At 35.7% G+C, this 17,767-nt stretch overlaps 1 protein-coding gene across 2 annotated transcripts; it reads right to left on the bottom strand.

The window, feature by feature from the left end:
* Nucleotides 1-10,338: 10,338 nt before the first annotated feature.
* LOC103971251 (tubby-like F-box protein 14) lies at nt 10,339-16,868 on the bottom strand. Of its 2 annotated transcripts, none has more exons than XM_065089805.1 (6): nt 16,629-16,868; nt 15,543-15,666; nt 13,281-13,721; nt 12,969-13,065; nt 11,361-11,493; nt 10,339-11,279 (listed from the first exon to the last, which is right to left on the bottom strand). In XM_065089805.1, exons 3-6 carry the CDS (start codon nt 13,623-13,625, stop codon nt 10,559-10,561), a joined length of 1,296 nt encoding a protein of 431 aa, XP_064945877.1. In that variant the 5' UTR covers nt 13,626-13,721; nt 15,543-15,666; nt 16,629-16,868; the 3' UTR covers nt 10,339-10,558. The 2 variants fall into 2 exon arrangements, with proteins under 2 accessions (XP_064945877.1, XP_009383506.2); XM_009385231.3 differs by having other exon boundaries at nt 15,543-15,663.
* Nucleotides 16,869-17,767: the final 899 nt, after the last annotated feature.

Here is a 17,767-nt window from a genome sequence, read left to right as displayed (position 1 = left end):
CATGGAAGATAGATATTTTGACCCTTTGGAAAGAGGATTTGGGATACTGTCGAATGGTGAAAGTTGGAAGGTGCGAGGATGCCAAAGTTGTTAATAATCATAAAAAAGAGAATGTAGAAGACTCAATGACCCCTCCTCCCCTTCCTTTTTATGCGGGATATAAGTGTTTTGCCACCGCTACGAGCGAGACCCTTTATTTATTTGCCTACGACTATAATCTTCTTGGATCCTCCTCCATGATATGATTGGACGTCGATGTGAAACTCCTTAACTAATTGGGCAAAGAAGAGAAAAAATAGATCATCAGGTAATGATATCAAACTATCAAGAATTAGATCGCATCGGATTAAACACTATAACCAAGGGTACATTAAACGTGGTCATGCACGCTAACACATGAAATAATAATAAGATGGATCACACATGTGAATTAATGCTTCGACTACGAACATTCATTATCTCTATCATTGATGATCTGTTAACTCGTAACGTGACTAAATCTTTTATTTTTGATCGAATCCGATAATAAATTATCTATTATTCTTGAAATAATTTTTTTTGATAAGTAAAAGTAATTAAGTTTGAAGTATCAACAAAATAGTTTTATCTACATAAGTGACAGACTAAAGTCTAATAACTCTTAAAACAATATAAGAGAGGGCATCCCATCTCAAATAGATGGAATGGTCTCACTACATCATATTCTTGGATATCCGTTAAACAAAAAGGTATAAGGTATGACTACACATGCTGCATACTATGACATCTTACTGTAGTCAATAAATAAAATACAATATCCAGTCACTACCTATAAGTGCATCACATTATTAAAACAGATAATTACAGAATACATACAGTTCTTTAACATCATTTCTGAAATCATTAACTAATAGCAAAATTGAATCCGATAAAAATCACTTTCTCCCTTCGTGTTAAGTGCTCCAATTTCAGATCTTGCTCCATATATGATATTTAGTCTCTAAGAATCTCTATTAGAAGTTGAGCATTATTTGTGTTTCAATACTCAAATATTCTTCTATGTTTCTCTTTCCAAATCCATCAAATAGCACATATGAATGTAACCTTTACTAGTTATATAAAAGGTCATTTTCCTGAGAAGCTTTGCATGAGCTTTCCTGGTTCTTGATGCAAGTTTCACTGTGGTAGCCTATTGAGTTCAAATCGCTTTAAAATATTTTTTCATATCCAATTAGTATAGTTACATGTGGTGGTCAACACTTTCTTCCTGTTACATACAAAGGGAGTCGATTGACAAGATAAATACCTCTTCTTTTCATATTATCCACTATAGGTAGTTTGCTAAGAAGGGTCTGCTATGTACATAAGGAATATCTTTGAAACCAGGTGCCATTAGCAATGAACTAAAAAACTTTCCAATCTTTGAAAGCCCCAAGATCTCTTTTTACTTTATCACCATATAATTGGAATATACTTTTTCCATTCACCAAAGGATCATACCACATATTAGTGATGGTCCTAGAAGAGATTGCATAGGAAATGTGTTGGATTAGCCAATTCTTTGCCTTCAAAATTTTTTTCTAAGCAACATAATGATATGTTTTTGTTGAAACTTCCCAGATTGATTCCTTGGATAAGTACCTAGCAGAAACTCATTGTGACCATAAGGAATGTTTATTTTGCAAAAGGTCCCACAATTTTTGTACCAAACAAGCTTTATTCCAATCTATAATATTTCTCAAATTCAGCCCCCTCTTCATCTTTCGGTTTATAGATGTTGTCCCAACTTATCATATACATTGTCTTACCATTTGTTTCATTTAAGAAGAAAGTCATAAATAGTCATTCAATATCCTGAAGAAGTCCAATAGGTAGAAGAAATATATTAGACCAACAAATAGAGCAAGAGTACAATGGATGAGTTAAGTCATCATACTTTGGAAAGAAGTCTATTTTTTTAAGAAAAAATTTTATTCTTTATTTTTTATAGGATAGACTGACAAGGGGTTTTGTGAATGCTAGTGAATATGAGTGGAAGACCCAAATAAGGAACTAGTAGACTTCTCTCACTAACCCCCAGAGTTTGTGCAATAAAATCCTTATCTTCAATACAAGGACCCATATAGACTTTACTTTTCACATGATTTAGCTAAAGGCTAGAAACTATATTAAAGTCATTCAGAATATTAGCTAGATTCCTCACTAAAATAGAATTATTCTAAGAAAAGATAAGAATATCATCTGCAAAAGTTATATGGGATATATGGAGCCAGCATGGGGTACCTTAATGCTACCATTAGAGATTGCCTCTTCCAACATATAGCTGAGTTCTTCCATTACATTTGTAAAAGATAAGGAGAAAGTGGATCTCCTTCTTGTTAGGATCGAGTCGGTACTAAGAGGGGAGGTGAATTAGTGTAGCGAAAAAATTACATCGTTTTGAAAATCTTCATATGATAAAATCCGATTCCGACGAAAACCATTTCATTTTTCTTGAACGAGTAGAGAAGAGGAGATTGGACAGTTTGTAATAAAGTAAAGTTAAATGTAGTAAAGAGATTAAGTAGTAAGGAATGAACACACTGGAATTTATAGTGGTTCGATTATTGTGACCTACATCCACTTCTGATTCCTCCTCCATTGAGGTCATCGGCGTCCACTAATGGTCCTTCAATAGGCAAAGACCAACCACCTTTTTACAATTCTATTCACCTTTTGATAAGCTCAGGAGAAAACCTTTACACCCCTACAACCTTCTCTTTTAGGCTTCACTAACACAGTTTAAGAGAAGTTCACACAAGATTACAATAGCATTTTCTTCCTTTTTTACTTTCAATTCTTGTATGATCTAAGAAGGGATGAGAGGGGTATTTATAGGCCTCAAATTGATTCAAACTTAGAGCCTAAAAGAGTCTTATCCCCGATTTTCAAGGTACTAGCGGTACTACCGCTTGTGCTAGGCGGTACTATCGCCTATAGCACTGACATTGGACGGTATCACCACCTGACACCTTGCCATTGGGCGATACCACCGCTCAGTCTAGCGGTACTATCGCCTGACAGTCTCTCAAAGACAGTCTGGGTGGTATCATCGCTTGACATAGTCTCCGAGACTGTGCCACCGACGATTCCACTAGTTTGGGTCATTGTTTGGGTTTTTCACTTGGCCCAACATAGCCTAAACTTGGGTTCAACTGGCCTCTAATTGAGTTGACCCAATTCCAACTCAATTACACCTAAAACCTACTTCGATCTAAACAATTATTACAAAGCTAATCAAATATTGTCTAGTATGTCATTGGTTCATCGACGCTTTGTTTGATTCTTTGGCGCATCATCTTCTTTTGCAGCCTATTGCTCAATCGACAAGTTAACCTCCGTAACTCCTATTTTCTTGGCATAATTTTTGCTCTTCTTGGATCAATGCCTGAACCAATGGCTCGAAGCCTTCTACCGATACGTCGACCGATCCTCCAGCTCGACGTCCAATCTTCTGACAAGTTTCACTCCGGCCCAGCATGATTCTTCCTATTTTTAATTGTCTCTCCCTGATCGAAGCTTCCTATGCTACTTAAACCGTAGATCAGATAAATACTATCAATTAGTTTCATCATCAAAATCAAAGATTCAACACTTATCAGATGTCGTTCATACTCCCAAAATAGCCAATAGGTGAATCATTGAAGAGAACCAAAAAAATTTTCAAGCAACATTGAATCCAATTAACCCATTGTCGAGGGAAGTTTATACTAAGGAGCATCTTATATATAAAATGTCTATTAACAGAATCAAAAGCTTTTCGTAAATCAGCTATAAAATAGATTTTTGTCCCTCTTATTTTTTAGTGCAGATCCTTAACCAAATCATTAGCAAGAAGAATATTATGATATATACTTCTCCCTTTAATGTAAGCAGCCTGATTAGGACTAATGATCTTGTGCATAATCTTTTGCATTATATCTGCCAACACCTTGGAGATGATCTTGTAAATAAAGTTGCATAATGAAATTGGTTGATAGTTCTCTATTAAGTCAAACTCATATATTTTTGAGAATTAAAGAAATAAAAGTGTCATTTATCTTTTTAAGAATATGGTCTGAAGAGAAAAAAGGTTGACAAACTTTAATCACATCGTTACCAATGATAGACTATGCAATTTAGTTTAATTTAGCTGACAATCCGTCCGGACCATGACTTTTGTACTTCGGTGACTTAAAGATAACTCTTACAATTTCTTCATCTATAATTGTGGCATTGAGGATTGAGATAGCATCTGAATCAAGCTTTCTAGTAGGCTTTACATGAATATTGTTAGGCTGCTCCTCTTGATTAAGGAATAAAATTATTACTCAGTGTGTGCTTTAACTTCATCCAAATTCTCAATGAGATTACAATCTTTGTCTTTATATTTCTTAATGCAGTTAATGGTCTTTCTAGTAGCAATGACAACATATAAAAACTTAGTATTGGAATCACTTAGAGTAAGCCAATGCTATCGAAACTTTTGTTTTATAAAACTTTCCTCCTGCTTTAAGGCTTGTATAAAGTTATCTCTGGCTTTGCCTCTTTACAGACTCTCATCGAGGGGCTGAAGATGTAGCTCATGTTGCACCGCCATTAGCTCCTTTTTGCATAATTAGACCCGGGTGGTAATATTGTCAAGGGTGTTTGTATTCCACTCCTTAAGTATTGTTTTACATGCTTTCAGCTTTTGGCATAAGATGTAAGGGGGAGAAATTCCAAGTTGATCTAATAACCTCGAGGAATTGAGGATGAGTACTCCACATATTAAAAAATCGATAAGGTTTCTTGTCTTTCAGTGTTGCTTTGTCTGTGTGTATATATATAAAAGAATGATCGAAAAATAATGAAGCACCATACTCAAGAAGTGAATCAAGTAAACTGTTAATCATTCTTGATTAATCAGACACTTATTGAGTCGAGCTATTATTTTTCTATGGGTAGCACCTTGATTACTCTATAAAAGCCAATCCCCTACAGATTTCATATCAATCAATGTAGCAATATCTATATAATTATTAAAACTTTGAAACTGGCTTTCTGAAAGTGGTTTAACCCCACACTTTTTCATTTATATATCGAACAGTATTATAGTCACCAAGAATAATCTAAGGCACGATAAGATAGCCATTTGCAATGCTAATCAGATGTCCATAGAATATTTCTTTCATGCATACTATTCGAATCATATATATCAGTAATAAGAAACTGACAACTATTCTTTTTATCATCTGCCTTAAAGTGGATGAATTGTTCAATAGTAGAAATAAACCGAGCATTAATAAAGTTGGGATATCATAAGACCCATATTCTACCATAAGTGTTATAAGAATTGTTGGTAAAAAGTTCTGCCTCTAGCCATATTAAATTTTTTTGAGCACGAACCCGAGATGGTTTAATTTTTATTTCCACAAGAATAACAATTTCACAAGCAGTAGACCTGATTATTCTATTGAGCTCTCGATATTGTTTAGGTTTATTAAGGCTACAAACATTCTAGCAAGTTATCTTCATCAAAATGAAAAAGATGGGAAAGGAAGTAAGGGATTCTTCCTATGTAGAAGAAAGGATGTGCAACTTAGAAAGGGTAGTACCATCCTTTTTCTTATTGTTAGATTTTGTATTTTCCTCCTATATAATATCCTTACCTTTTAAGCCTTTATTCCTATATTTATCCACTCATCTATAGCATGTAAATATTTATACTTTAAAGTACATTGAACTAAGAAGCCTTGGTTGGCGAGGTATGTTGAAGTGTGATGGATTTGTTGAGGCACAATATCCTAGTTGGTAAGGCTTGTTAGGATATGAGTTTATTGAGACACAACATCTTGGTTAGCTTGAAGAGTGGATCTTGGAGGTGAGGTTATTGGGGCGCGAGTACCATGAGAAACCACTATTGTAGAAGACTCCAACATAATAGGAAGAGATGAAGTTCCTAACTTGTCCTCATATTCATAGTATTGTCCCTGTGAGTCAGAATACTCACTCGTCTTCGCCATCACCTGTGCTCCTACCACTAGCGGAGACTCGCTTTGTTCAGTATCAACCCCATGCTAAGACACCTAACGTGGCTGGTAGACTTAAGCGATCTATTTCTGAGTTTGCTGACAAGCTTTAATTGTATGGTCAAAAGATGAGCAAATCTTACATCGTTGTGGCTTCCAAGAATATGAGATATGAGTGTTCTCCTCAAGATCACGATAAAAAATCTCATTTAGAAGATCACCATCGGAAGAAACCATTACACATGCTTGTGCAACTGCTAATCTTGTTTGTGCAATTGTTGCCTTGTCGATATATAGTGGTTATCCTAAAGTGCTACATAACTTTATAATAAAATGTCGACTCCAAAGATATAGAGGAAGATCATGAAAGTATACCCATAATGGAATAAATTGTAGGCTGTCTAACTCCAAACAGATATCAGGGAACCAGCATTGTAGAATCATTGGATGGTCATGAAAAGTCCAAAACCCTTCAATGATCCATTGCAAATCTTCTTTAAAGTAGAGTTTGCAAACAAAGAAATCATTCTTCAGTATATAAAGATCAAATGTCGATGTTGCCCATCTAGTCTTAATGAATGAGGATAGCGAAAAATAGGATATCTTGAGACTAACCACATAACCAATAAACGACATGGACCATGCCTCAATCAGCTCTTCAGAATCAGTAATCTCGTACACAATAATCTTTTGATCAGTCTAGACTTCTGGAGTAAAGTGTTAGGATCAATATGATAATAAGAGGGGAGAGAAGGGGGAGTGTGAATTAGTGCAGTGATAAAAATGATGGTTGTGATTCTAAATCTTTCCAAGTTGATAAAAACATAACGAAAAAAATCATATCGAGAAGATGTTGACTTGAAGTAAATGTACAATGCAGAGTGTAGCTAAGTAATGAAAGTAAGTAGTAAGGAAAGAACATACCAGATTTATAGTGGTTTGGTCATTATGACCTACGTCTACTTCCGATTCCTCCTCCCTCGAGGTCACCGACATCCACTAATGGTCTTCCTTTAATGAGCGAAGACTAACTACCCTCTTACAATACTTTCTCCTTTTCACAGGTTTAGGAGACAAGCTTCACACCTCATTTGAATGATCATAAGATTTAGAAAGGGAGGAGGATGACACGTAGTACTTTTACAACTCTTACACACTGTAACTTCCGATGAACTCTCAGTGAACTCCCGATGAATTCTCGGTGAACTCCTAATGAACTCTTGGCGAGCTTCTGTTTCATCATCCAAATCTTCGACATATTGTTCGATCTTTGACTCCGGCCCAATATCTGCTTTATGTCTTATTCATTATCATAGTTAATCCTATAATACTCTTCTCAGCATATGGATTAGATCAATAATTTATCAATTGATTTCATCATCAAAATATAAGATTCAACATAAAGAAATCCAAGCTAAGGGTCATTGGAAATGGGAGCGGGAGGCTGCGATCTATAGCATGACCTACCTCTATGCTGCTTTATCGAATGAGCATCTCACCGGAAAGAAGATAGTGGAGGAGCAACTTGAGAGGTAAGGGCAGGGAGCCTCATCGTTGGATCTACCCTACTACCACCATCACTAACCGCAGGGACCATCGCTACCCTAGGGAGAGGTAATCATGTCCTTGCAGTGTTGGGAGAGTCGCGGTCGCCCATGCACCAGATGCAAGCAGCACAACGCAAACCCTCGCTATTGGGGTACGGTCATAGCACCATCTTCACGGCCACCGTCGCTACCCCCGATCGAACCCTCTCCTCCATGCCACAAAGAATAAGACTAGAGGGTTGCGCATAGAACAAATAGTGATCATCGCCCCTAATCAAATCCTCTCCAACCATTCACCCGGTCGCAAAGAGAACTAGTCATCGGTCCATCGTTGGCTTCCTCAAACTCTTCTCCTCGAGAGGAAGAAGAGGAGCAGGGGGAAGGGGGCGATGCACTCCTTTTTGGGGTGCGATCATAGCACCATCGCCACCACCGTGAACCCTCTTCTTTGTTCTACTTATTCTTGAAATAATCAAATTTAACCATGAAATGTCTATTTATTGTACGGTAATACTATCAAATCCTATAGTTAGAAGGGAGATAAATTAGTCTTTGTGTAAATTTAAATAAACTTTAGAATTTATATCAAGAAAAAATACAAGTATATAAAATCAAATTAAAACAAATAAATAATCAACAATAAGAGAAAAATAAATTAATTTATAGTAATTTGTTCATCCCATTACTCTTGATTCCTCTTCGTTAAGGCGATCAATATATATATATATATATATATATATATATATGTATGTATACATACATATGTATGTATGTATACATATGTATGTATGTATGTATACATATGTATGTATGTATGTATACATATGTATGTATGTATGTATACATATGTATGTATGTATGTATGTATACATATGTATGTATGTATGTATGTATACATACATATGTATGTATGTATACATACATACATATGTATGTATACATACATACATACATATGTATGTATACATACATACATATATGTATGTATGTATGTATATGTATACATACATATATGTATGTATGTATACATACATACATATATGTACATACATACATATGTATGTATGTATACATACATACATATGTATGTATGTATACATACATATGTATGTATGTATGTATACATACATATGTATGTATGTATGTATACATACATACATATGTATGTATTATACATACATTTATATATATGTATATATATATATATGTATATACATGTATATACATGTATATATACATGTATATACATATATATATATATACATATATATAAATGTATGTATAATACATATATATACATACATATATATATATATACATACATATATATATATATACATAAATATATATATATACATATATATATATATATATACATACATATATATATATATACATACATATATATATATATACATACATATATATATATATATATACATATATATATATATATATATATAAAGAAAAGTATCAAAACTATCATCATTCTAAGCAAACTATAGCTAATAGTCCTAAAATGATATCATCTATGTCGTTGGTACATTCAGTTAGTACCACTAACTTGAAACTAAGCGGTGCTACCACTAGGCTACATGTTGGCCTACTAATAGTTGCCCAATTATAACCCTTTTCCGTATTATAGCCCTTTTTCGTACCATACGCTACCCAACATTGACTACAATTAAGTTGACTCAATTTTAACACATTTAAGGCTTTTTTGACACTTTGTCATTCTTCTGAATTCTTTTGACAAATCAAACGTTCTTTTGACATGTCATATAATGTTTCATCAGATTGTCCTATGCTCTAACATGTTATCTTATTCTCCTCCTTTGGTATCATATTCAATCTTCTATAATGTTATTTAGTCTAATGTCATAATGTCTTATTCTTCAGCATAATTTTTTATCCTCCAACATAATACTTTCATTTTCCAAAGATTCACACCGAAGTACACTTAAGCATTTTAGCTTATAATAAGATTACTTTTTTAATTTCATTGATTGATTTCATCATCAAAATATAAGATTTACTAACTTTTTTCTTTTAATGATGATATCTAATCGATGAAGGATTTAAAATATTCTCGCTACCTATCTACCATATAGGATGCATAATTTTATCTTCAAGAAAAATATGACATATTTGTCAACGTTAATTCTTCCGACAAAAGAGAGCCTTACGGTTAAATTCAAAATTAGAGAGATTCAAAAATCTCTTTCTTTTTTTATAATGAAAAATTAACGAAGAGTTTAAAAGATTCCCATGCTATATCGAATACATGATTTGATTTTATCTCCAAAAATAATATAATATTCTAGTCTATTAACTTGTATTAAGTGAAACATAACTTGAATCAAAATTGGCTCGGAATCCCAACACCTGGGACGATCGATTCCGAATTCATATCAACATATAGAATTCTACCTTAACAAAACCATATACATACTATATGTTGATATGAAGGTGAACATCGAGTTTTGAAAAAGATAAAGAAACTAAAAGATAATATGTTTCGTACGGGACAATATTACAGACTTGATTACATGAACCCTACCGTCCCATCACCAATGCAAGACAGAAATTTTCGTACCTTCTTCTCTCTTTGTCAATCAACAGTCGAGCAATAATCCCATTCCATAACAGAGACATACGGTGGTGGCCTACACAATGGAAACCAGTCCCACTGCCAAGATTATACACAGCACGCGTGCCACAAAGGGATGAAACTGTCATATATAGGTGACAGCATCTACATCTCATCACTGGACCTTTTACTCTAAACAAGGCAATCAATTCAATTGTGCATTAATGAGACAGACAGATATATTGGATTACTTGTTGGTGAGGCTGTTACCGAAGCTACAAATAAGGAAAAAAAATATATAGGCCCATGGATGATGGCACTTGATACAGAAAATTACATGTTACAGGCCTCTGGGCATTAACATTAACAAGAGCAACTTTTGTAACCTCTTCGATTTCAATAGTTCATCTAGGTTAGCTGTACTCGCAAGGCCAGTTGCTAAAGCTACACAAGCAGATGGCAAAAGCCTGGAAGGCTGACAATGGGTACCGGTAATCCATAGTAAACATGTCCTCCGCAACCTTTCCAAACTGAAGTATAATCTTGTCTTGCTGCAGTGGTGATGGATGCATTGCAGCTGGCTGTGTCGCCTCGATGAGCTGGAAGTTTTTGACCGAAGCCATGGTCACACGTCCCCCGAAGTCAAGGCACCAGCATTGCAACTGCTCAACCCACCTAGGAGCCTTGTTTCGGAGAACCAGAGGCATCTCCGTGGCCTTGTCGTCTTCTTCATTCCCCACTCTAACTCCTCCAGCGATATCCGAGTAACAACGGGAACCGCTGAAACCAATTGAGCGCTCTGCAGAAGATGATTTCCTAAAGGAGATGCTCTGGAAAGAGTCCTCCAGAGAGCGGGGTAGCAGATTCTCTGGCTGACAAGGAACTGTCCCACCAGCGTCAAGGGCTGAGGCAGGAATTGAGTGCATAACACAGTGCATCCGCCTTGGGCTCCTTGCTCGCGGCACATTTATTTCATATGTCACCTGGGCTATCTTGAAGCTTCCACTGGGCACTTTCGATGAGAATTTTCTCAAGTAAGGTCTCTGGCTAATTTTGCCTAGTTGGGAGGATGCTGCCCCATTGCATGGCGGCTGAGTATCATAGATTTCAAACTTGGTTTCAATGAAATTGGACCTAATATGCAAAGATAAAAACATTAGTTTATGAAAAATTATATTAAACGAGAAAACTTCCAAACTATATCACTTTTAATACCTTACTTTTCCAATATATGTGTTGCTTGATCTGGTTATATTGTCACGATCCATAGATATTATGTATTCTGTACAAGTTGCCCGACGAATTTTCTTGGCTGACAGAAGGAATTTACCATTCTCAACAAGTACATCTACAGATTTAAAGCACAAAAATAATTTAAAGAGGAATAATTATAATTGGTAAAAAGGCAAATTAAACATCACTCAAGGAAAAGAATATATAATGCAGCAACTACTAGTGAAACAAGTGCTACTAAAAATCAACAAAAACTGATATAACCTTTATTACCACTTTCATCTTTATGACCATTTAGCAACAAAAGAATAAAAAAGAGATCTACAGAATCAATACTTCTAAAAGTCAAATTTATAGCCTAACATAGCATAGAGCTGATATTCATATATGACAAAGGCCTAAATAAAAAATGAACGAAGTAGTTCAAAAGTTGTTAAAGGTTCAAGACAGATGGACATGCCTAGATCACCAAGGGCCTATGCACACAGTGGAGGAGAAACAAGGAGCACATCTTATTGAAGAAAGGTATACAACAAATACAACATGACAACTTAGAGAAAAATAAATATGAAAGTAAATTTACGAGTAAACTGTAATTACCACATATTCGTTATCTAAGTGAAAGAAAAACATTAATGACTCAAATGATAGACAGTTATATCGATGAATAAGACAACGAAAAAGTGGATGGAAGCAAAGAAATGGAGACTGAAGATGAGGACAAATTAATATGTGGAGTCCCATATATTCAATCTCTTCTTTTAAAGGAAAATATTTTCTACTGACTTTTCATTCTTATTCTCCCAAAGGAAGAACTTATTGCTCCAAGTAATGATGAATAATGCTGTGTGGTGGTCCAACATGTAACATGTCAATTCTGCAGACAGAGGAAATGCCAATTCTGCAGTTGAGGCTTGTCCCCTGATGCTAACCAGTGCAGCACCTATTGACCATGTTTATGTCGGCCATGACCACCATCAGGTGGATATCTCGCCTAAACATATGATGATCTCCCATCTATCTTGGGTGTGTAATCCACACTCCTAGCCACCTTGTGAGTTTGCACCCTACTTTCCTAGCTTGCTTAGTTTCATTTACCCTTCGGCTAACTTGGGCATTGGAAGTTTCCCATAAGAGTCTACCTTAGTGACCCCATTCAGGTGTTTTCCCCTTATGTTGTACGAAAACCACCTACATTCTTCCACTTTATAACAGAGGTCTTAGCCTAGTCAAAATCATCTAGATACTCATTAAACTAGATCACTTTCCCAAATTTGAGCAACAATATATAGAATGGAAGATGTGCCTTTTAGGCACTGAACTTGTTGGAAAAGCTAATAAGCCATGCTCCTGATGCCGGCATTAGTGAGGCCTATAAGATCCATCCCAGGCAAGTTCAAAATCCAACCCACACTCTTAGTGCACCTTGCCCAAAGCACAGAAGTGCTCGATCATCCCACTAGAAGGAAAAGTTTGAAACTACAAATTGCATTCATAAAGAGTTTAAGAAAAGGACTGACAACTTAAAACATGATCCACAAATTCATGATAAAATTTTAACTGCATAAACTGAGAGGAAAGGAAGCTTACCTGTGCTAAGACACAGGTAAAGATGATATGTTAGAGATGATTTGTCCCTCTTGTCCCTCTTAACAAAACACTGGATAGTACTATCTCGCGGACCAGTCTGTGAGATGCAAAATAGCTCCATTATAAAATTACATGACAAACATGCAACCTGTCATTTCTACAGTAGGCTTAACAATGACTCAAGCATTGTCATCTCTAGAAACAGTATAATTTATGACATAACACAACAAGAGCAAAGAAAACACCAGTATCTTGCTATACAAAGCAAAAAAAATCTATTTTTAAAGAATAATAAAGAGAATAATAGGCCACCTGCTTCAGGGAGACTGGAAAGGTGAACTTTCCGGAAAACTCAGGATTCTTAACAATCTCTTTACATATTTCTCTCCATGACCTGCAAACACCAGCACAAGCCACTACATTCTTACAAAAAGGCCAAGTGCTTTCACTATCCAACCTTGTTATCACATCATTGAGAAGTTCAGGGGGAAAACTATCCCAGCAGCTAGCCTGAACTACCAGATGTTGATCGTGCACCTCATGCACTGCAACCTGAGAATTTGGCGTGCAATGGCCCGCAAGCCGTGTCTCAAAATCATGCCGAGATGAGCCTCCATAGCTGTATCTCGCATTGCAGAAAATGTTGCAGAATGACATTTAGGCAACTAAATGAGGAATGAATTTCCTCCCCAAAGGCACAAAGATTGTACCCACAATTGTACAAATAGTAGTCAACCAAACCCAAACAGCAAGCTGCAAAAACAAGAAAAATTTATTAAAATAGTGATTATCAACAATTCAGATAGTAATAGCACATAGTAAGACTTGAACTATTACACAGCATCATTGATACCTTTGACCCAACTATGAACCTTCAACCAATCAGATACACCATAGGTAATGAATACAGCACATCAACCCAAATTTTTCTTTTTTTTTTTTTTCACACACAGAATATGAGAATCTTTCCACATACATCAAACTAGAGCAATATAAAACAAACTAATTTTATTTCAATGAAAATTTTAAATGTTTTCTTAAAATAAACAACTGTCTGAAAAATAACAAAACAAATTCTATTAGCTTGCACTAAAAGTCATAAAATACTAAATCTCCTCGCAGCACTACCGAGCGGTCAATGAAGGTCTTCTCCATGCAGGAATCAGCCTTAATGTTATTAATGCTCTTAGAAGGTGCTATGGAAAACAAAAATAAAACAAATCAGCAAAATGCACTGAATGAGAACTCCTAAAACATCCTCTCAAAACATACGAGACATATCAAAACATAGTGAATCATAAAGCAAATGTCAATCAAATAGTGTCACATGTCAGCATTATATCATCATGGGCTTCGGGTCTCATAAAATGGTGTATGTTGAATATCTTATTCCACACTCTTACTTATCCCATAGGATGATCTTTGTATTTTCTCAATAGTGAATGGATAGAACTCATATTGCACTCTCAAAAGTAGATGGGATGGTGCCCCTCATTGCTAAAGTGGGGACAGAATCGCACAGCCACCACATATGACGACCAATCCCGAAAGGCAATCACCCTCCTAATTTGGCCTACCTACCCTCGATAGGGAAACATAGTCCTCATATATCATCTAATGAGTCAATCATTCATTTCGATCATATAGTCCAATTTCATATCAAAATATCATTAATTTCATTCAAATCCACAACAAATGCATCATATAAATCTTTTTAAATTCATCAAACATCAAAATCATGGGGTGTCAATCCCACTAAGGCCCTTAATTGACCTAAACACACTAGCTGAATTGGCCCAATTGACAGACCAAATCGATTTTCAGCTAAAACCCATCTAAACCGACTTCAAATTTGCATAAAATTGCCTTGAATCACCCTAAATTAGCCTAATTGAATCTAAATTGGTGTGATTTGGTATAAACAGGCTTGAACCAATCAAAACCAGTCTGAAATCACACTGGATTGGTCTAAACTGATGGAACTAATTATGTTGCATTGTGCAAGGCTGTTGGTCGGGCCGCAGGTGGTTGAGCCGCACGGGGAGCTATTGGTTACACCACTAACCGAGCTACAAGGAGCCATGGCCCAGGCCTCCAAACCGCTTAATTAAAACTCAAATGGACTCGGGTCAAACTTGACCTAAAGAGTTTAATTCAAATTCAAATCCAATATATTTTTCTCTCCGTTTTTAACAGAATGTTAGAACCAATTGATTTTAAAAAAACATGTATCATAATAGAGAATACAAGATTAAATATAAAAATTATGTTATCAATAATTAGATTCTTAACTACTTATTTGATTAAACATTAAATAAAATTTTAAATTCATAATATCATAAATCCGAATTTTAAAACATGAACAACTAAATAATAGTGCAAGTATATCACAGATGAAATTTAAAAAACATGCATGAATAACAAAAAATCTTATTACAAGAATCATGCATCATTAATTAAATCTTAATAATGGAATCGAATCAATAACATACTTTTAATCTTTAAATCATGGACAAGCAATATCATGAATTAAAAATTTTGAAAATAAACTAATTAATAAATAGGGGAACCAACCTCTCTCCAAGGCGAAGATCTTCCTCCCTCACAATCCTCGTCGCTAGCAAACAACCATAGGACACTGTTTATGCATTGAGGCTTGCCCATCGTTAAATAGGAGAGGAGGACGGACGACATCCTACTAAGGAAAGGAATAATTAATTTTCGGATTAAATAATTAATTAAATTATAATATTTTATTCCAAAATTTTCCAATATAAATTGGGAATAAAGTTTCAGCTAGGAATTAATATTCCTTGTTAGGGAGCGGATACAAGTAAACAATTCACCCATCTAGGGTAAACTCTAATTATAGAATCTTAATTTTATGTAAAATGGGTTTAAAATTTTAGGTGATCACAATCTGACTACCATGGTTGACCAAAAGTTCTTCATTGTTGAACGCCAATATTTGATCTTGATTCATGTTTCCTATCTCCTATATTCATTCAAGCTAGATCTTTTAAAAATTCCAAACTATGCTCAAACAAGAAATAGACTAGATATAAAAGGCAGCAGAACTCCAACGAGAAAACCTCATGGCCGTGACACTTTCTACATGACCTGATCTTTGGAAAACAAAAGGCGGTCACAACTAACGAGTGATACCTGAGGTTGCTCCAAAATATTGGATGTCTTCTAAAGGCGGTTGGAGACATATGAGAATCAAATGATGATTTTCGCTTATTTTTTCGTCGAATTATATTAGCAGCAGGAAAAGGTTGTGGTAGTCAAAAGTCTTTCACTTTACAGAGACACGTTTCGGGGTGCGAAACAAAATGTACCCACTCAACCACACCAAGAAGAGAGCTTTCCCACCATATCAGCAAAGAATATTTCACACACGCGCAAAAAAAAAAAAGAAAAAAAGAGAGCGTCTTTTTCTATTTTCCCGCTCCAATCGAAAGATAGAACAATCGAGTACAGACCCCATTCCCTCCAGATTAAAGAAGATTGACAGAAATCAATCAGATGATCTGCCGATATTTAGTGGCCAATCAAACGCAAATTTACAGGAAGGAACAGCAGAAATCATAAAAAAGATGCAAGAAATCGAAAATCTACGACAAACCTCTCGAATCGAAAGAAAACCCTAAGAAGTACCTCAGCCACGAGGGCTCAAGACCCCACCACGCATCAAACAGGACAGGGGAAACGATCCCGGCCCCATCGATCTCGTTCGCATTCGCATCACCAGATCTAAACCTCTCGAACCTTCTTGCTTTCGCTTCCAATCCCTCCTCTCCGTCGCCGGCTTCATGGATCCTTTTCCGTTTATTTTTGTTCGCTTCGAACAGGAAGTGAAGTCGGATCTAAAGGCCCCATTAAATCCAGTAGATAGGCCAGCACAGTAGGAAGGAAGCGACGTGAAAGGAAAACGATAGATTTTTGTTGCGCCAACCGCCAGTTATCTTGGACTCACGGCTACGCGTACCCGCTTGGCCGAACCCGTGTTTTGTACACGCTTGGTATCTGATAAAACAATGAAGGATCTTGTTGGACCCACACGTAAAGCCACTTGTTCCTGTCCTCGACATGCGTAGCAAGTAAACCCTCGATGTGGAGATTAAAAAGCATTTTTAGATTTTCCCGAAAAATCCTTTTTTATTGTTTTTCCAAATCTAACCCTATTTTTTTAACTTTGGTCCACTATAATAATTTTTATTTAAAAAAAAAAAGCTCCTTCCTATGCAAAATGACCAAAGTATACTTATGAAATAGTATTAATTTGATGAGATGATGATGATGATGATGCATAATGCATAAAATGATCAAGTAATATGAATGAAAATTGATCTTCACCGTTCATCATATCATACAACACTCTGAACTCCTCCTGATATAGATATCGAAGGAAGTGAGCCGGAAACACCTGATATTGGTCCCACAACAGCCATCTCAGCAAGTTGAGAGCTTCACATTGGTGCTTGCTTAAGTGCCACTCTAATAGTTCAATTCCACTTTAGGCTCCTTCACATCTCGGGGTTGGATCAACCTGCTTTCACGTTAGTCTCAGAGTTGGTCAAGTCATTGCCTGCATCTCACTTGATGATTAACTTTAGAAATAACATTTTGTACCATTAAGAGGGCATGACATATCACATGTAATCATCCCCCGAGAGCACTCGGGAGCATCTCATAGAAGAAATATTGGCCAATATGTTTAGGTTCAAGACAATCTGCTCTTCTTATCATTGTTTTTTAGTTATATGGATTTCTTTGAATTGATTGAAAATCTACCA

The sequence above is a fragment of the Musa acuminata genome, chromosome BXJ1-11 (genome assembly GCF_036884655.1).
Source record: "Musa acuminata AAA Group cultivar baxijiao chromosome BXJ1-11, Cavendish_Baxijiao_AAA, whole genome shotgun sequence".
NCBI classification, from domain to species: Eukaryota; Viridiplantae; Streptophyta; class Magnoliopsida; order Zingiberales; family Musaceae; genus Musa; species Musa acuminata.
The sequence above is the reverse complement of the archived record's forward strand: the minus strand, read 5'-3'. Positions and strand labels throughout refer to the sequence as shown.